Genomic DNA, 14,502 nt, shown 5'->3' with positions numbered 1-14,502 from the left:
CAATTGGTAAGTTAAAACCATTAATTTGATACATGAATAATAGTAAGAAATGTCACATAAAAGTCAAAGGTAATCCCATGTAAGGTAAGGAAGAAAGCATGAGGAAGGAAGTAACCACCAGCACTTTACTCTAGCTTCACACTAGGCTAGGCTAGGCACTCCCATGCAGTTTCACCCTCAGGATCTCACCATCTACAGATAAGCCATGTCAGAGTCCAGAAGTCAAACGACATTGTCCAAATCTACCCAGCAATGGTGCTGGAGAAAAGCTGGAACCTGGGACGGTGTTTTAAAAGGAGAAGCTTTTTGGCAAACTGCACACAAGCATACACGCCTATACCAACCTTCCACCTAGAAACATGAGCACAAGTTAATTAATTTAATCACATTATTTGTTAATACTAGCAAAGAAAAATGCAAAATACAGTTTCTGTTAAATCTATTCTCAAAGGCACAGACAGTTGTAGAAGAGAAAAGGAGTATCAGGAGCTTGCCACCAAGCTCATGTGTAAAAAGAACCCAACACCTTTAATCAAATTCCTTGGTTAGAAGGACATTCAAGAATATTCACAAACTGAAGCAGCACCATAATTAAAAGCAAAGTGAATGAGAAGATACAGTTGCTACAAACTACATTTATAATCAGTTACAAAATAAGATTACCTTAGTATTTTAGGAAACAAAAGTTCACAAATTCACCCTGAAAGTACTGGTAGCCTTTTTAAAAAACACCTAGCCACTCAAAACAAAGAATTTAGAATTTGAGTAAATCAAATACAAAGGTCATCAATGTGACTCATGGTACCTATCAACGCCAAACTTCATGATATTGATGTCTGTTCATCACTATTTGTGATAATTCTTACATGGTAATTAAAAATACGTATTAAGGGGCAACTGGCTGGCTCAGTTGGTGTGGTATGTGACTCCTGATCTCAGGGTTCTAAGTTTGAGCCACATGTTGGGTGTAGAAATTACTTAAGAAAAAAAAAGTCCTTAAAAAACACATGTATTAAATGTTCTCAAACTTCTTGATAAGCTATCCTAAAATACTCATCCATATTGTCCAAGGCCTTTAGGCCACCAATGAACTTACTACCCAATAGCAACAAATTACCCTTGACTTTAATCTTTATCTATACAACTGAAGGTTCGCCATGGTACAAACGAACATGATTTTTATTTATCTAGCTCCTGCCAACTGACTTTTATGAACAGTACTACTATACTTCACTGAAAATGAACAAAGTATATTTATTTTGTGGCTTCCGATAACTTTCTGAAATCATTCTTTGTCAAAAGAGTTGAAAAACTGGATATGCCAGTCTTCATAGCTGATCTCCTGTTTTTTTCCGAAATTCCCAAAGTACATTCTCCAATAAGAAGTACACAGAACTACAGGGCTCTTCCACAACTGTGTTTACTGTAACTTTAGGAAAGGGTACTTGATATAGTATTAAGCTAATTAATTAGGCTATAAATACCTAACCCTCACTCTGTTCAGACTCTGTGGCAGAGATGACAAACTGCAGACTGTAAGGCAAGTCCTGGCCCTAAACTTTTGTTTACAATGGTTGAAAAAGAAAAAAAAAAATCAAAATAATCTGGAGAATCACAGGAAAACAAAGATTTCTAGGGTCTCCTGAAAAATCTGAAGCTCTGATTACACTGGACTCATCTTCTCACAGGACAATGAAGGAGAGCTAAGAAGTCGTTTCTTCTTCAGATACAAAGAAGGAGGTCTACTCCACACATTCTAATAACCACTCTTCCCTTTTGGCTTATTCAGAGTATGTTTTATAAGCCACATCCCAAAAATAAATCAACACAATCACAAATTACATACAATATTCATTTTAAATTAAAAACACAAGTGACTCAAATGCTATAAGATTTGGAATCTTAAAAAACACCAAAGATGCTATAAAATGAGAGCAAAATGACAAATGAAGCTGTGTTAACCAGGTGGTAACATAATTACACAGCAAGGAACTGGCCCAAGTAACTTTAAAACTCAGTAATTTGACTCTACATCCATAGGGAAATACATCCTAAGGTTTAAAAACAACAAAAAATCATTAGCTTTCTTTAATAATCATATATTGGTGGTAGTATTGGCATTGTCATTCTGTGACTCTTTATTTATACTGTGGGAAAAGGAAAACAAGTAATCATTTGGTGCTGTTGAGAATAAGGGGTTTCCAGTGTGGGAGAGAGGAGATGGGAGATGTAAAATCAAAGAAGGCTAAGAAAAAGACCTTGGGTCATTTAATTCGATTTTTAAGTATAACATGAACTCATGAATTTTTTTAAAAAGAAAAAAAAAACTTATTTCCTAGCTTCAATCACAGGCAAGGCCTAGAAACAATGACTAACTCAGTAGGAATAAACACTTTAAGCGCCTAGATTGTGATTTTGAAATGCCATTTCCCATGAAAAAGCTTCTTAGAGAAAGGCCTATTTCCTGATTTGGGCAGAAAATGCACAAGATAATTCTAGACAAATTGTCATACCCGATAGCAAAAAAAGCTATAAAAGATGCTTCAGATTAAGTCAAATGGACTTTGGGGCCAGGCCATCTCAAAGGGACTCCAACTGACCAAAGATGGGGCAATCAATAAAAATGACTATACAGGGGCACCTGGTGGCTCAGTCGCTGGGCATCTGTCTTCAGTTCAGGTCATGATCCCGGGGTGCTGAGATCAAGTTCCACATCATGCTCTCTGCTCAGCAAGGAGTCTGCTTCTCCCCCCTCCCTCTCCCTCTGTCTGCTGCTCCCCCAGCTTGTGTTCTCTCTCTCTGTCAAATAAATAAATAAAATTTAAAAAAAAAAAAAAAGACTATACATGCTACAAAAGCCATAAATATTGAAAATATTATGCTAAGATAAAGAAGCCAGTCACAAAAGACCACTTATTATATGCTTCCCTTTATATGAAATGTCCAGATAGGCAAAAAAGAGGATTAGTCATTGCCTAGGATTGGAGGTAGGGTACTGTTGTGGGGTAATGAGGAGTGACTGCTAATGGGTAAAGGGTTTCTATTTGGGGTGATGAAAACGTTTCAATCTTATTTGATCATGGTGATGGTTGTACAACTCTGTGAACCATACTAAAAACCACTGAATTATACACATTAAACAGGCAAATTTCATATATAAATTATACCTCCATAAAGCTGTACCAGCAAAAAAAAAAAAAAAATCCAATACAATGAACTGAAACACAAATGTTTAAATCTATGAGTTTATATTAAAATAAATCTTTCTTGGTCATTTTGGAGGATGCTGGGAATCTAATTTATTATATGAAAATTGGAAAGTATTTATCCATGTCTTACATATACGAAGTGTTTCTCTGGGTAACCAAAGAGACAAGGTAAAGTTTTTCTTTATAGAACAATATAATTAATAAATTAAAGAACAGACTATTACCACTTTGCAACCCTAAATAAGATGGATCTAGGCAATGACCAGTGGCTGCTAACATCACAAAAAGTTCATCAGACAGCAGGTATCACCTGGTAGAAGTGTACAACACCACCTACGAAGCAGTCTAGCAAAAACAAATTTGCAGGGGAAAAAAAAAAACCCTGAAGAACCAACAGATAAAAAGAACAGAAAGACTTCTCAAACAATAGCAATATAATGATTTTATGAATCCTGATTTAAACAAACTTAAAATTAACCAATAAAGTCCTTAGTTCAAAAAATTTTAAGTATGATAATAGTATTGTAGCCCTGTTTAGAAAATTAAGAGTCTATATCTTACATAATGATATGATGTCTGCAGTTTGCTTTAAAAAAAGATGGAGGGGAGCAGAAGCAGGAAATAAAATGAAACATTAGCCATAGCTGATAACTGCTGAAGTTGAGACTGATACACAAAAGTTTATTTTGCCATTTTCTCTTTCATATAAATTTGAAATTTCCCACAATAAAGCTTTTAAAAAGAAAAGTGCTCCCAATTCCACACATCACTGGAATTACAGCAGTTCACAAATTCAAACACAAACAGGTCTCCTAACATTCCCACATCTTTGAAATCAAGACATGTCTTACAGTGAATGGTGTGTTTAACTGGTAGTTTTTTTCAACGTGATAAATATAAGATGGTGTAATTTAAAAATGATAGCATCTCAAATTCAATGAAAAAGCCCCCAAGATTATAAATACATCCAGTTATCTATCTCTCCTTAGCTAAATCATTATTTGCCTTGTACTGGAAATGAAGAATTCAAAAAAACCTCTTGGCCATCTGAATTTTCTTACTTACTTGGAATTAATTCAGTTACAGTGAGATAAGCATTACAATAATACTTTAGACAATATAAGAATAAAACTAGTTCCTAAATTAGCATTAATGACCGAGAAGATCTGGGGAGCATGGAGCAAGAAGTCTCCCTAAGATGGGGGGGGGGGTATTATCTTGCCAGGTCTAGAAAATTTATTAAAAACTGAATCTAGTTGACCAGCCTGTCTTGTCTTCATTTTTGAAAAAGGAGTTCCTAAGTACCTACCACTTTAGCACCTCCATAAGTTACTGATTTCAAGTAATCTAAAGGAATACAATAATCTGGCAAGCCTCTGGGCCTCACTGTAGCAGAAAGGCATATAAACAAAATTTACTAACATAATATAAACTTACTGAGGAAGAAAAGAGACAAGAAAGTATTTCTGACAACTGTAATTCTAGAAATGCAATTTTGCAACCACACACTTTAATGGAATCACAAACATAAAACTTTTTTAAAGATGACAATTGACATTGAAAATTTCAAAGATAAAAAGCAAAGGAAAAGACAGGCTTGCCACATTTTTAAAAAATCAATTTATGTCAAGAACACATTATAAATGAAATTAGAAAGGCTTGAGAAATATAAATCTGCCACATGACAATGGTATATTCTTAATAAATAGCTCTTAATATCACAAAAATGATCTATAACCCAATATAAAAATGGGTAAAAGAATGGAAGGGGCCAATAAATACATCCCACAAATGGCTGACCTTATTGGTAACAAAAGAAATTAAAATTATAGATTACCAATCCATAGGTATATAGATTATAGATTAACAAAAAAAAATTAAAATGACAGATTACCAAATTTGGGAAGCTTTTTAAGTAACACTGTCCAGTTCTGGTGCACAAGCAGGATGTGCAAGAATATTCCCAGTTCCAACACTGTCTGGAGCAGTCCTCCTTCACTCCCGTCTTCTCAATATGGCTTCAATCACCCTATTTAAAACTGCACCGCCATCCCCACTCCTCAATTCCCCTTATCTTCTACTTTTCCAACTAACTGCCTAACACACCACATAAGGTACTTACTATGTTCACTGTTTATTCTCTGTCCCAGGACCCCGAGTCATGACCTGAGCCGAAGGCAGCGGCTTAACCCACTGAGCCACCCAGGCGCCCCAAAGAGGTTTTTCTTTCACTGATGTACCAGAGGATGGAAAACTGCTAGGATATTGGAAGGTTAAAAAATTACTTGTTTTTTCGGGGCGTCTGGGTGGCTCAGTGGGTTTAAGCCTCTGCCTTCAGCTCAGGTCTTGATCTCAGAGTCCTGGGATCGAGCCCCACATCGGGCTCTCTGCTCGGTGGGGAGCCTGCTTCCTCCTCTCTCTCTGCCTGCTGCACTGCCTGCCTCTCTGCCTTCTTGTGATCTCTGTCTGTCAAATAAATAAATAAATAAAATCTTTAAAAAAAAAAAAAAATTACTTGTTTTTTCTTAAATACAAATTGAATTGAATTTGAATTGAATATGAAAATTCAATTAGTTAATTCCTAATTAAACTAGTTAATGTTTCTGGAGAAAACTCTGTTGACAACAAGAATGCAAAAACCTTTATTTATTTATATTTATTTATTCATTTGAGAGCAAGTGAGTGCAGGCACGAGCACAGGGTGAGGGTGAGAGGGAGAAGCAGACTTCCCACTGAGCAGGGAGCCCAAGGATGTGGGGGTTCATCCCAGAACCCTGAGATCATGACCTGAGCCAAAGGCAGACGCTTAACTGACTGAGCCACTCACGCACCCCAAATTTAAAAACCTTTAAAATCTACATACCAGTAATATAACTTCCAAGAATTTATCCTAAGTAAATAATCACTGATGTGAGCAATGGTTGTGATCCAAAAACTTATTTATTTTAGCTGTGAATTGTGAAAAACTGGAAACATACACTAGAACAATGAAAAGGATATGGAATATTTAGTGTTATGAAAAACATGCATGATAATGCTAGCTAGGGAAAAGTATACTCATGATTCCATTTTTGGATGTATATTTAGATATGCTTAATAGGAAATAAATACATGTGTATATATTGCTTAATAAGAGCTAAAATAAATTATGATACAACCAATTAATGGAATGATGGAATGCTAGATGAAGCTACTCAACTGTGCCCTAATACGGATTCATTTCTTCTGTTTTCTTTTTTTTTTTTTAAACTAGGTCTCATGCCCAGCATGAAGCCCGATGTAGGGCTTGAAATCACCACCATGAGAACAAGACCTGCAAGAACTGAATTGAGATCAAGAATCGGATGCTTAACTAGCTAAGCCACCCAGGTGTCCTGATACTGAACCATTTCTAAGCCTTAGTGAAAAAAGGCAGACTTTTAAAAAATAGTAAGGCTACACTATAAGGAAGTGATACAGAATCAATTTCCAAGGTACATTGTAAAGTGTAAAAAGCATCCAACCATTTAAAAAAAATTGTTTCAAGTTTATGTACTCTATTCTCTACTGAATAAAAATGTTAGAAATTTTCCACTATCTTTTCTTCTAAATTTTCAATGTAACAATTAAATCTTTTGGAAAACTAGGAAATAAAGCTGTCTCTCCTTTAACTGCATTGATCAGTGAGTGCTAAAACAAGCAAAAATCACTTTTCCAGTGCAAGTAATTTGACTACTAAATTCATAAAGTTCTTTAACTTCAAAGAAAGTAAAAACTACTGTCCCAACTAACTTCCTAAGCTAAGCAACAAAATTATTAAATATGAAATCCATTCTGGAATCATGTTTCATAAGAAATAATGTCAAAAGCAAACATAAAGGGTGTTACATTATAAAAGCTTATGACAAACAGATAAAGGCACACACCTATTGATATATACATTGAAATTACCAAAAAAACTTGAATGACCAAAGACAGAAAATTGTGCCCTTTTAGAAATATAGCCATGAGCCAGTAGGTGCTTAAACTTTAACCCAGGCATCCTGGAGGTACCTTATTTAGAAGCCCAAGTTTGCTCAGTTTCTACCTTGTCTGTCCCTCAGACACATCAGAAGGAACTGTCACTTGAGAGACAGCAATGGTTAGTACCAAGGGCTTTGGGATCCATGAGACCCAGGGTTGAATCCTGGCTTTACACTTTTCTATGGGAGTAATATGGAAAAATCTTAATTTCTTTATCTGTAAAGTAAAACAGAGATTATCATCCACTAGTTAATATTAGTAAATAAGAATACAATATCTGAGAAAGTGAAATGGAGGCAAAATTCTTCAAATAACAACTAAAAATCTCTAAAGTCAACCTGAAGGAAACACATGCTAGAGAGCACTGAGCTGGAAGGCAGGAGCCCTGGATCCCAGTTTTGACTCTGCTACAACCAGCTCCAGCTCCATGGAATATTATTTCATGTTATGTAGGTTCTAGTTTTAACATCTACAAAAATTAGGAGACTGAAATCCTTCCCACCTGTACTTCCAAAAGTCTCTAAAATTTTTCACTTAAATACTTAATTTTTGTAAATTCTTAATCAGTTTTCATCATGACTCAGCTACTAGTCATAACAATATATAAGACCATAGCCTTAATTAAATTATCCAAAGTCAGATTGCTATAAGTGGCAAAATTGCAATTCAAACCAGATTTGACTCACTCCAAAGATCAAATTTTTCTTTTTCCAAAGACCAAATTTTATGTCATCCTTCTTTAAAAAAATTTTTTTAGGGGCGCCTGGGTGGCTCAGTGGGTTAAGCCGCTGCCTTCGGCTCGGGTCATGATCTCGGGGTCCCGGGATCGAGTCCCGCATCGGGGCTCTCTGCTCAGCAGGGGGCCTGCTTCCTCCTCTCTCTCTCTCTGCCTACTTGTGATCTCTGTCTGTCAAATGAATAAATAAAACCTTTAAAAAAAATTAAAAAATAAATAAAAATAAAAATGAATTTTTTTAAAAACTTTATTTATTTGACAGACAGAGATCACAAGTAGGCAGAGAGGCAGGCAGAGAGTGGGGGGGGGGAGGGTAGCAGGCTCCCTGCTGAGCAGAGTCCAATGCAGGGCTCCATCTCAGGCCCCTGAGATCATGACCTAAGCCAAAGGCAGGGGCTTAACCCACTAAGCCATCCAGGTGAACCTTATGTCATGCTTCTTCCTCAGACCTTCTCCCTGACGAATCTGGTAACTAGCAGTTTGCCTTTGCAAAACAACTGGAAATCAGGAGTGCAGTCAGGAATCATGGAGCAGAGTCCAGTTACGGGAGTCAGGTGGGGCTTGAACTTCTGACACAGTACTCTAACCAAGTTAATTAGACATTTCAGCTACTTAAAAGAAGTCTGAAGAAACAAACAAACAAAAAATTAAAATTGTCAAGAAAAACTATTAACTGAAAACAAAAACAAAAATAAAGCATCTTTGGGGCCCCTGGGTGGCTCAGGTCATAATCCCGGGGTCCTGGGATTGAGCCAGTAAGTTGAGCTCTCTGCTTGGCAGAGAGCCTGCTTCCCTTTCTCTCTGCTACTTGTGATCTCTGTCAAATAACTAAATAAAATCTTTAAAAAAAAAAAAATTAAAAAAAAAGTATCTTTAAAACTGTAAGTAAATGAAGGCTCATTTACATTAAAGTTCAGGAGTTAAAGCTGTACAAGATCAAATAGTCAGTAAAATAACTGCTATGCTATTTAACTGCTTTTGTGCAAGTATACAAATAACAAATTATACACGAGTGAGTTAAGGAGTAACAGATAATCCAAAGCACATACATTCAGCTTTAGAAATAAAGCACATGGTCTAAATAGATAATCCAAAGTAATGAATATCTGGTACTAAAAATATATAATCCAGGGGTGCCTGGGTGGCTCAGGTGGTTAAGCAACTGCCTTGAACTCAGATCATGATCCCAGGGTTCTGGGATGGAGCCCCACATCAGGTTCCCTGCTTGGAGGGGGACCTGCTTCTCCCTCTCCTGCTCCTCATGCTTGTGCTCTCTCTGTCAAATAAATAAATAAAATCTTTAAAAATAAATAAAATTAAAAAAATTAAATTAAAATATATGATCAGGGTGCCTGGTTGGCTCAGTCCGTAGAGCACGTGACTTTTCATCTCAGGGTGGTGAGTTCAAGCCTGACACTAGGTGTGGAAACTACTTAAAAATAAATAAATAAATAAATAAATACACCCATCTATACTTTCCTCCCAAATTATAGGCTACTCAGGTTGATACAAAATTAATTTCTATGTGGAGAGAGGACAGATCTTTTCTAAACAGTACAGTACATAGTAAAATTATCATCTCCCCACATCAGCAGAAAAGATAACGTTTTATAACACATCTCAACATCTCCACAGGGACTAACAAAACTAAGGCACATACAAAAAAAAAAGAGTAACATTTAAATTCCCACTGCAGACAAGAACCAGGTTAGCTCCTCTGCTGCTTCCATTAAGCCAATGTGGGATTAAAAACTGGTTTTGAAATGATCCACACATGGATAATCAAGAGTCAAACAAACACATGTAGATAAACTCATATTTAAATGTGTAGGTTACCAAGCACTTTACGAAATAAAAAATTTCATAAGACAGTTGATAGAAATGGAACAAGAGGTGAGGTCACCTACCACTTTAGCTCTATTGATAGAAGTCATTATGTGCTCTTCTCAAACATCCGGGAGCCACCAAAAACCACAGAGACACACACCACATCTGGCAGTATCGTTCAGAAAGGTAACCCAGGAAAACCTCAGAAATGCTCGCTTCATCAGCTCAAGAAGAATGAAGCTGTACGCAACTCCACATAAGATCAAGTAAATGGAAAAGTGTCAAGAAAATAATGCATTTATTTTTCTCAACACAAACTGCCTAAAAGACAACTTCCAAGACACCGGGCAATTAAACGTCAGCCCCAGCTAAAAGTTCTTTCGGCTAAGCCTCACTGGCAGAAGCCCTCTACTGGGCGTTTCTAAGATGGGACCAACTTTTGTGTTTCCCACAGTGGCGCTAAACCACGGTTATGCATCCTGCTGATAAACCCGGACATGCGGCACTTTACACACCAAACCAGCCTCGCCGACACCCGTCACTACTGTTAGGCCCACTCCAGAAGGCAATGTGCACTAAGGGCGAGGACTTGAGGTTTTAAGAGGAGAGGAGCGGTAAGAGAAGCCGGTTGTATACACAGGGGTCTGCCCGCACGCTGCAGGGCCGGCGATGCGCCGAGCAGGCTCAGGAAGTTGGCTAACCCAGGGGAAAGCTCCGTGCCCTCCTCGGTAAGCTAGAGCGTGTGGCTGGCAGACCCAAATGCGGAAAATTCATTTAAGAACTCCCTTTCGGCCTACGGTGCAGACGTAGGAGTCCAGTTAAGACTCGGGGAAGCAGGTACGGAAGAAACCAACAGTCCACGAACTGATACTGATCAACCAGCTCCGCCGGGAGGCCCAAACTCGGGGAGCCGTGCCTCCTCTCCGGAGTTGGTGAGCTAAGGTACCGGGCGGGCTCTGGTCCTCCTCCAACAGCCCTTTCCAGCAGGTCCGGGGCTGCTAAGACCCAGGCCTGGCCCTCAGCAACATCGGCTCGGTTCCACAGGGTTCACTGAGTGCGACCCTCCAAGGCCACTCCGAGGCCATGTGGCCGGGGCCGCGCGGTGCCCAAACGCGGCGCACGTTCAAGAGGTGAAACCAGAGGAAAGGAGGTGCGGGAGGAAATCCAAAGAATGGGATGTTGGGGTACAAGACTCACTTCCTTTGGGCTTTGTCCTTCTTGGCCTTGGTCCTTTTCTTTCGGGCCTGGAGCGCAAGCACTGCAGGAGAGAGGGATGGATGAAGGGCGAATGTGGAGGAAAGGAGGCAACCAAGGTGAGGGTGGAGACCCAGCAGGGGCGCGAGGCCCGGGTGCGGGGCCCGCCTGAGGGGCGGCTCTGGGGCGAGCGCCGCGGCTTGGGCGAGGCGGCCGGCCGGGCGGCGGGCGGCCCACTGGGCGCAGAGGAGCGCCCAGGCGGGGTGCGCCGGCGGGGGCTCGGGCCGGGTCAGGGGGCCGGCGGGCGGGGGTCTGTCTGGTTCGCCGAGAGCCCGGCCCTGCAGCTGCCCCAAGGCGCGGGTCGGCCTGGCGGGGAACAAGGGGCGATGACTGCCGGCGCGGAAGGACGCCCCGGCTGAGGGGCGCGGACCCGCAGCCCAGAGGCGGGGGGTGAGGGGCGGCGCCACCTCAGAGGGGGGGCGCCGCACGCCCGGGGACCGGACTGCGGCGGTTAGGCGAAGCTCCAGTGCTGACTCGGGCCTCGCCCCGCCGGCCGTTGCCCCTCGTGGCGGAGGCCGCTCCACCGCTCACCTTTCCGCTCCATGGCGAGACCGGTAACCGCCAGGCGCCTGCGCACTCGAGTGGCGGTGACTCCCGCTCCCGCCGCGGCCCAAAACCAAGCCCGCGCACACCCCGCCCCCCAGGTCCCGCCCCCGCCCCCGCCCCACGACGGCGCGCGCCTGCGCGTTGAGCGCGGAGCCTACCACCTGCTTGCCAGGAGAGGGGGGGGATCTATAGAATCGGGGGCTGGGAGGAGGAAAGAACGCCGAGCGTGAATGCTAAAGAGGTGCTGAGAACCAGCTTGGAAGCCTGGCGGGGTCAGGTTCGTTCTCTCCGCAGGGCGGTTACCCCTGAGGAAAGGAGAAGAGCGTGGCTTTGAGGGTTCCCTGGGTGGTGGTGAGTCGGTGCTCTGCAGCCCACTGGAGTCCGCCTCAGTTTCCTGGTCTGTAGAATGGACTTAATCAGGCGTGTCCCAGTTTCTTTGCTGAACTCTTGTGAGGTTCAGTTCAGATACTATAGAAAGAAAATGAGAGCGGGCGAAATTACAAGTGAGAAAAGAAAGCTGGAGCAGCACCAAAAAGTGCCTGGAAAGAAGGAGCCTGTGAACTTACCTTCATTCTAAAAGTGAAGACCTTAAATAAATAAATTTTTAAAACGTGAAACCTTAAAACTGAATTTTCTCTTAAAGTTTCACGTTTATATGAAGGCTCTAAAGGAAGGAAGGGGAAGAATAAAATCAGTGTTTTCTCATTTTACCACTTTATCATCTTTTTAGTACATGATAAATATAGTTGTAGCATGTGTTTATACTTTTCTAAGTGCATTATTTCATTTGATATTTATGACAGCTTAAAAGCAAAATATTACCTCCACTAAGAAACTGAAAGTTGGAGGGATGTGCCCCCAATTTTGGGGGTCCTGATCCAGTGATTCCATCAGCGAACCCATATTGTAAGGCAAGGTTAGCAAAGATTTTCTGTAAAGGGCCATATAGTAAACATTAAGGCTTGTGGGCCATTAAGATCTCTCTCAGCTCTTCAAATCTGCCCCTGGAGTTCAAATGGAAAATAGAAAACAGGGGCTGTGTTCCAATAAACTTTGTTTATGGTCCCTGAAATTTGCATTTCATGTAATTTTCACATGTCATAAAATACTATTCTTCTGTTAATCTTTTTCAACTATTTCAATCATTCTTGGCTCAGGTATTAGTTTGCCAACCTCTGTTGTAAAGTACTAAAGCTGGACAGTGGGTAAGCTTTGAAGACCCTTGCCCTAGAAGAAGTTAGACTCTATGGGGGAAGACAGACAAGTAATTAACTGACTGAGAAAGGAAGATGAAAGTGTAATAGTACTACACAAGTGAAGCATGGGGGCTTGGGCGGGATTTTATTGAGCAAAATAAGTAATCAAATTCAGCCAGGGGAGGAGGCAGCTTTTGAACTGGATCTTGGGAAATGTGTAGGGTTTCCGTAGGTGGAGAAAGACATTAGGCATTCCTGCATGAGAAAATCAGTTGAGCAAAAAGGCACAGATTTGGAAACTTAAGGGTGGGGGCGGGGCTGGTAATGACTGAAGTGGATCCAGTGGAACGTGATGCCAGAAATGCAGGTTGGCTGAATTTGAAATTTAGGTAATTAATATCTATTGCATGGAACCTGAATGATAGCATTTCTGGACATATTGCAAAAGAGGATAGCACCTTGTTGGCCAAGGAAAACTGCATCCCAGTTTCCTCTCCACTCTACTTAAGAACAAAGGGAGAGTTGGGGCAGACAGTGAGGGTTCTGCTAGCTCATGAAAACCTCCAGTGATTTAGAAAAGACAGGAGAGCTGTGGTGGCTGATAAGAAATCCCAGAATTGGCAAAGTACTCTCCACAAGAAGGTAAACTCTATGAAGGTAGGAATCCTGTTTGGATTTTTCTTGAGGTATCCTTAGTGCCTAGCATAGTATCCAGCACCTAGGAGGTGCTTAAATATTTGTCTGATCAAAGAATAAATGATGTGCAGTTTATGAGAAAGTTCTGGACGAGAGGGAGAAAACACTGAGCCGGACAACGTGAAACTGTGCTAATAACCCAAATGCGATACTGCAGATTCATTAAGAAGGAAATAAGTTTGGGGCGCCTGGGTGGCTCAGTGGGTTAAAGCCTCTGCCTTCGGCTCAGCTCATGGTCTCAGGGTCCTGGGATCCAGCCCCACATCTGGCTCTCTGCTCAGCAGGGAGCCTGCTTCCTCCTCTCTCCCTGCCTGCCTCTCTGCCTACATGTAATCTCTGTCTATCAAATAAATAAAATCTTTAAAAAAAAAAGAAGGAAATAAGCTTAAATTGGCATGAATTCTTCATACCTATTCTGGCTTTGAGTGATCACTGCTTCTTTCCCTAAGAGCTTATTGCTTAATAACTCATTCGAGAATTTTTCCAGAGTCATTATCAAGTTCACTGGATTGAGTTCCCTCAATTGACCATTTCTCAGACCTTTTTTGTTTTTTTCCCCTTTCTCTCAGCATGTTCAGTTCTCCACACTTTTTCTAAAATCTGTATAGTTGTTCATCTGAGCTAGTCCCCCCCTCCCATTCTAAAGTAAGAAACTGCTCAGTCAGTTAAGCATCTGCCTTGGGCTCAGGTCATGATCCCCAGGTCCTGGAATGGAGTCCTGCATCAGGTTCCTTGCTCAGCTGCGAGCCTGCTTCTCCCTCGGCCTGTTGCTCCCCTTGCTTGTGCTGTTTCTGACAAATAAAATTTAAAAAAAAAAGAAAGAAAGAAAACCCCAGATGAACATAGGAGGAAAAAAAAAAAAAAAAGAAGAAAGGCAAACCAGGAAACAGACTCTTAATTATAGAGAACAAACAAAGTTACTGAAGAGGAGGTGGGCAGGGGGTTTGGTTAGGTGGGTAATGGGTGATAAGAAGTATACTTGTGATGAGCCCTGGGTATCGTATGTAAGTGATGAACTACTGAAATCTACATCTGG

At 40.9% G+C, this 14,502-nt stretch overlaps 1 protein-coding gene across 1 annotated transcript in view; it reads right to left on the bottom strand.

Annotated features, from left to right (window-relative positions):
* The window catches only part of SRPK1 (SRSF protein kinase 1), an 81,553-nt gene extending 69,860 nt beyond the window's left edge, over positions 1–11,693 (bottom strand). Inside the window, 2 exon segments of the mRNA XM_059178500.1 lie at positions 10,972–11,494; positions 11,497–11,693. Of these exon segments, the coding sequence (XP_059034483.1) occupies positions 10,972–11,494; positions 11,497–11,572 (599 nt within the window). The 5' untranslated portion in view covers positions 11,573–11,693.
* Positions 11,694–14,502: the final 2,809 nt, after the last annotated feature.

The sequence above is a fragment of the Mustela lutreola genome, chromosome 6 (assembly GCF_030435805.1).
Source record: "Mustela lutreola isolate mMusLut2 chromosome 6, mMusLut2.pri, whole genome shotgun sequence".
NCBI classification, from domain to species: Eukaryota; Metazoa; Chordata; class Mammalia; order Carnivora; family Mustelidae; genus Mustela; species Mustela lutreola.
Note: the sequence above shows the minus strand (reverse complement) of the source record. Positions and strands in the feature narration are given on the sequence as shown.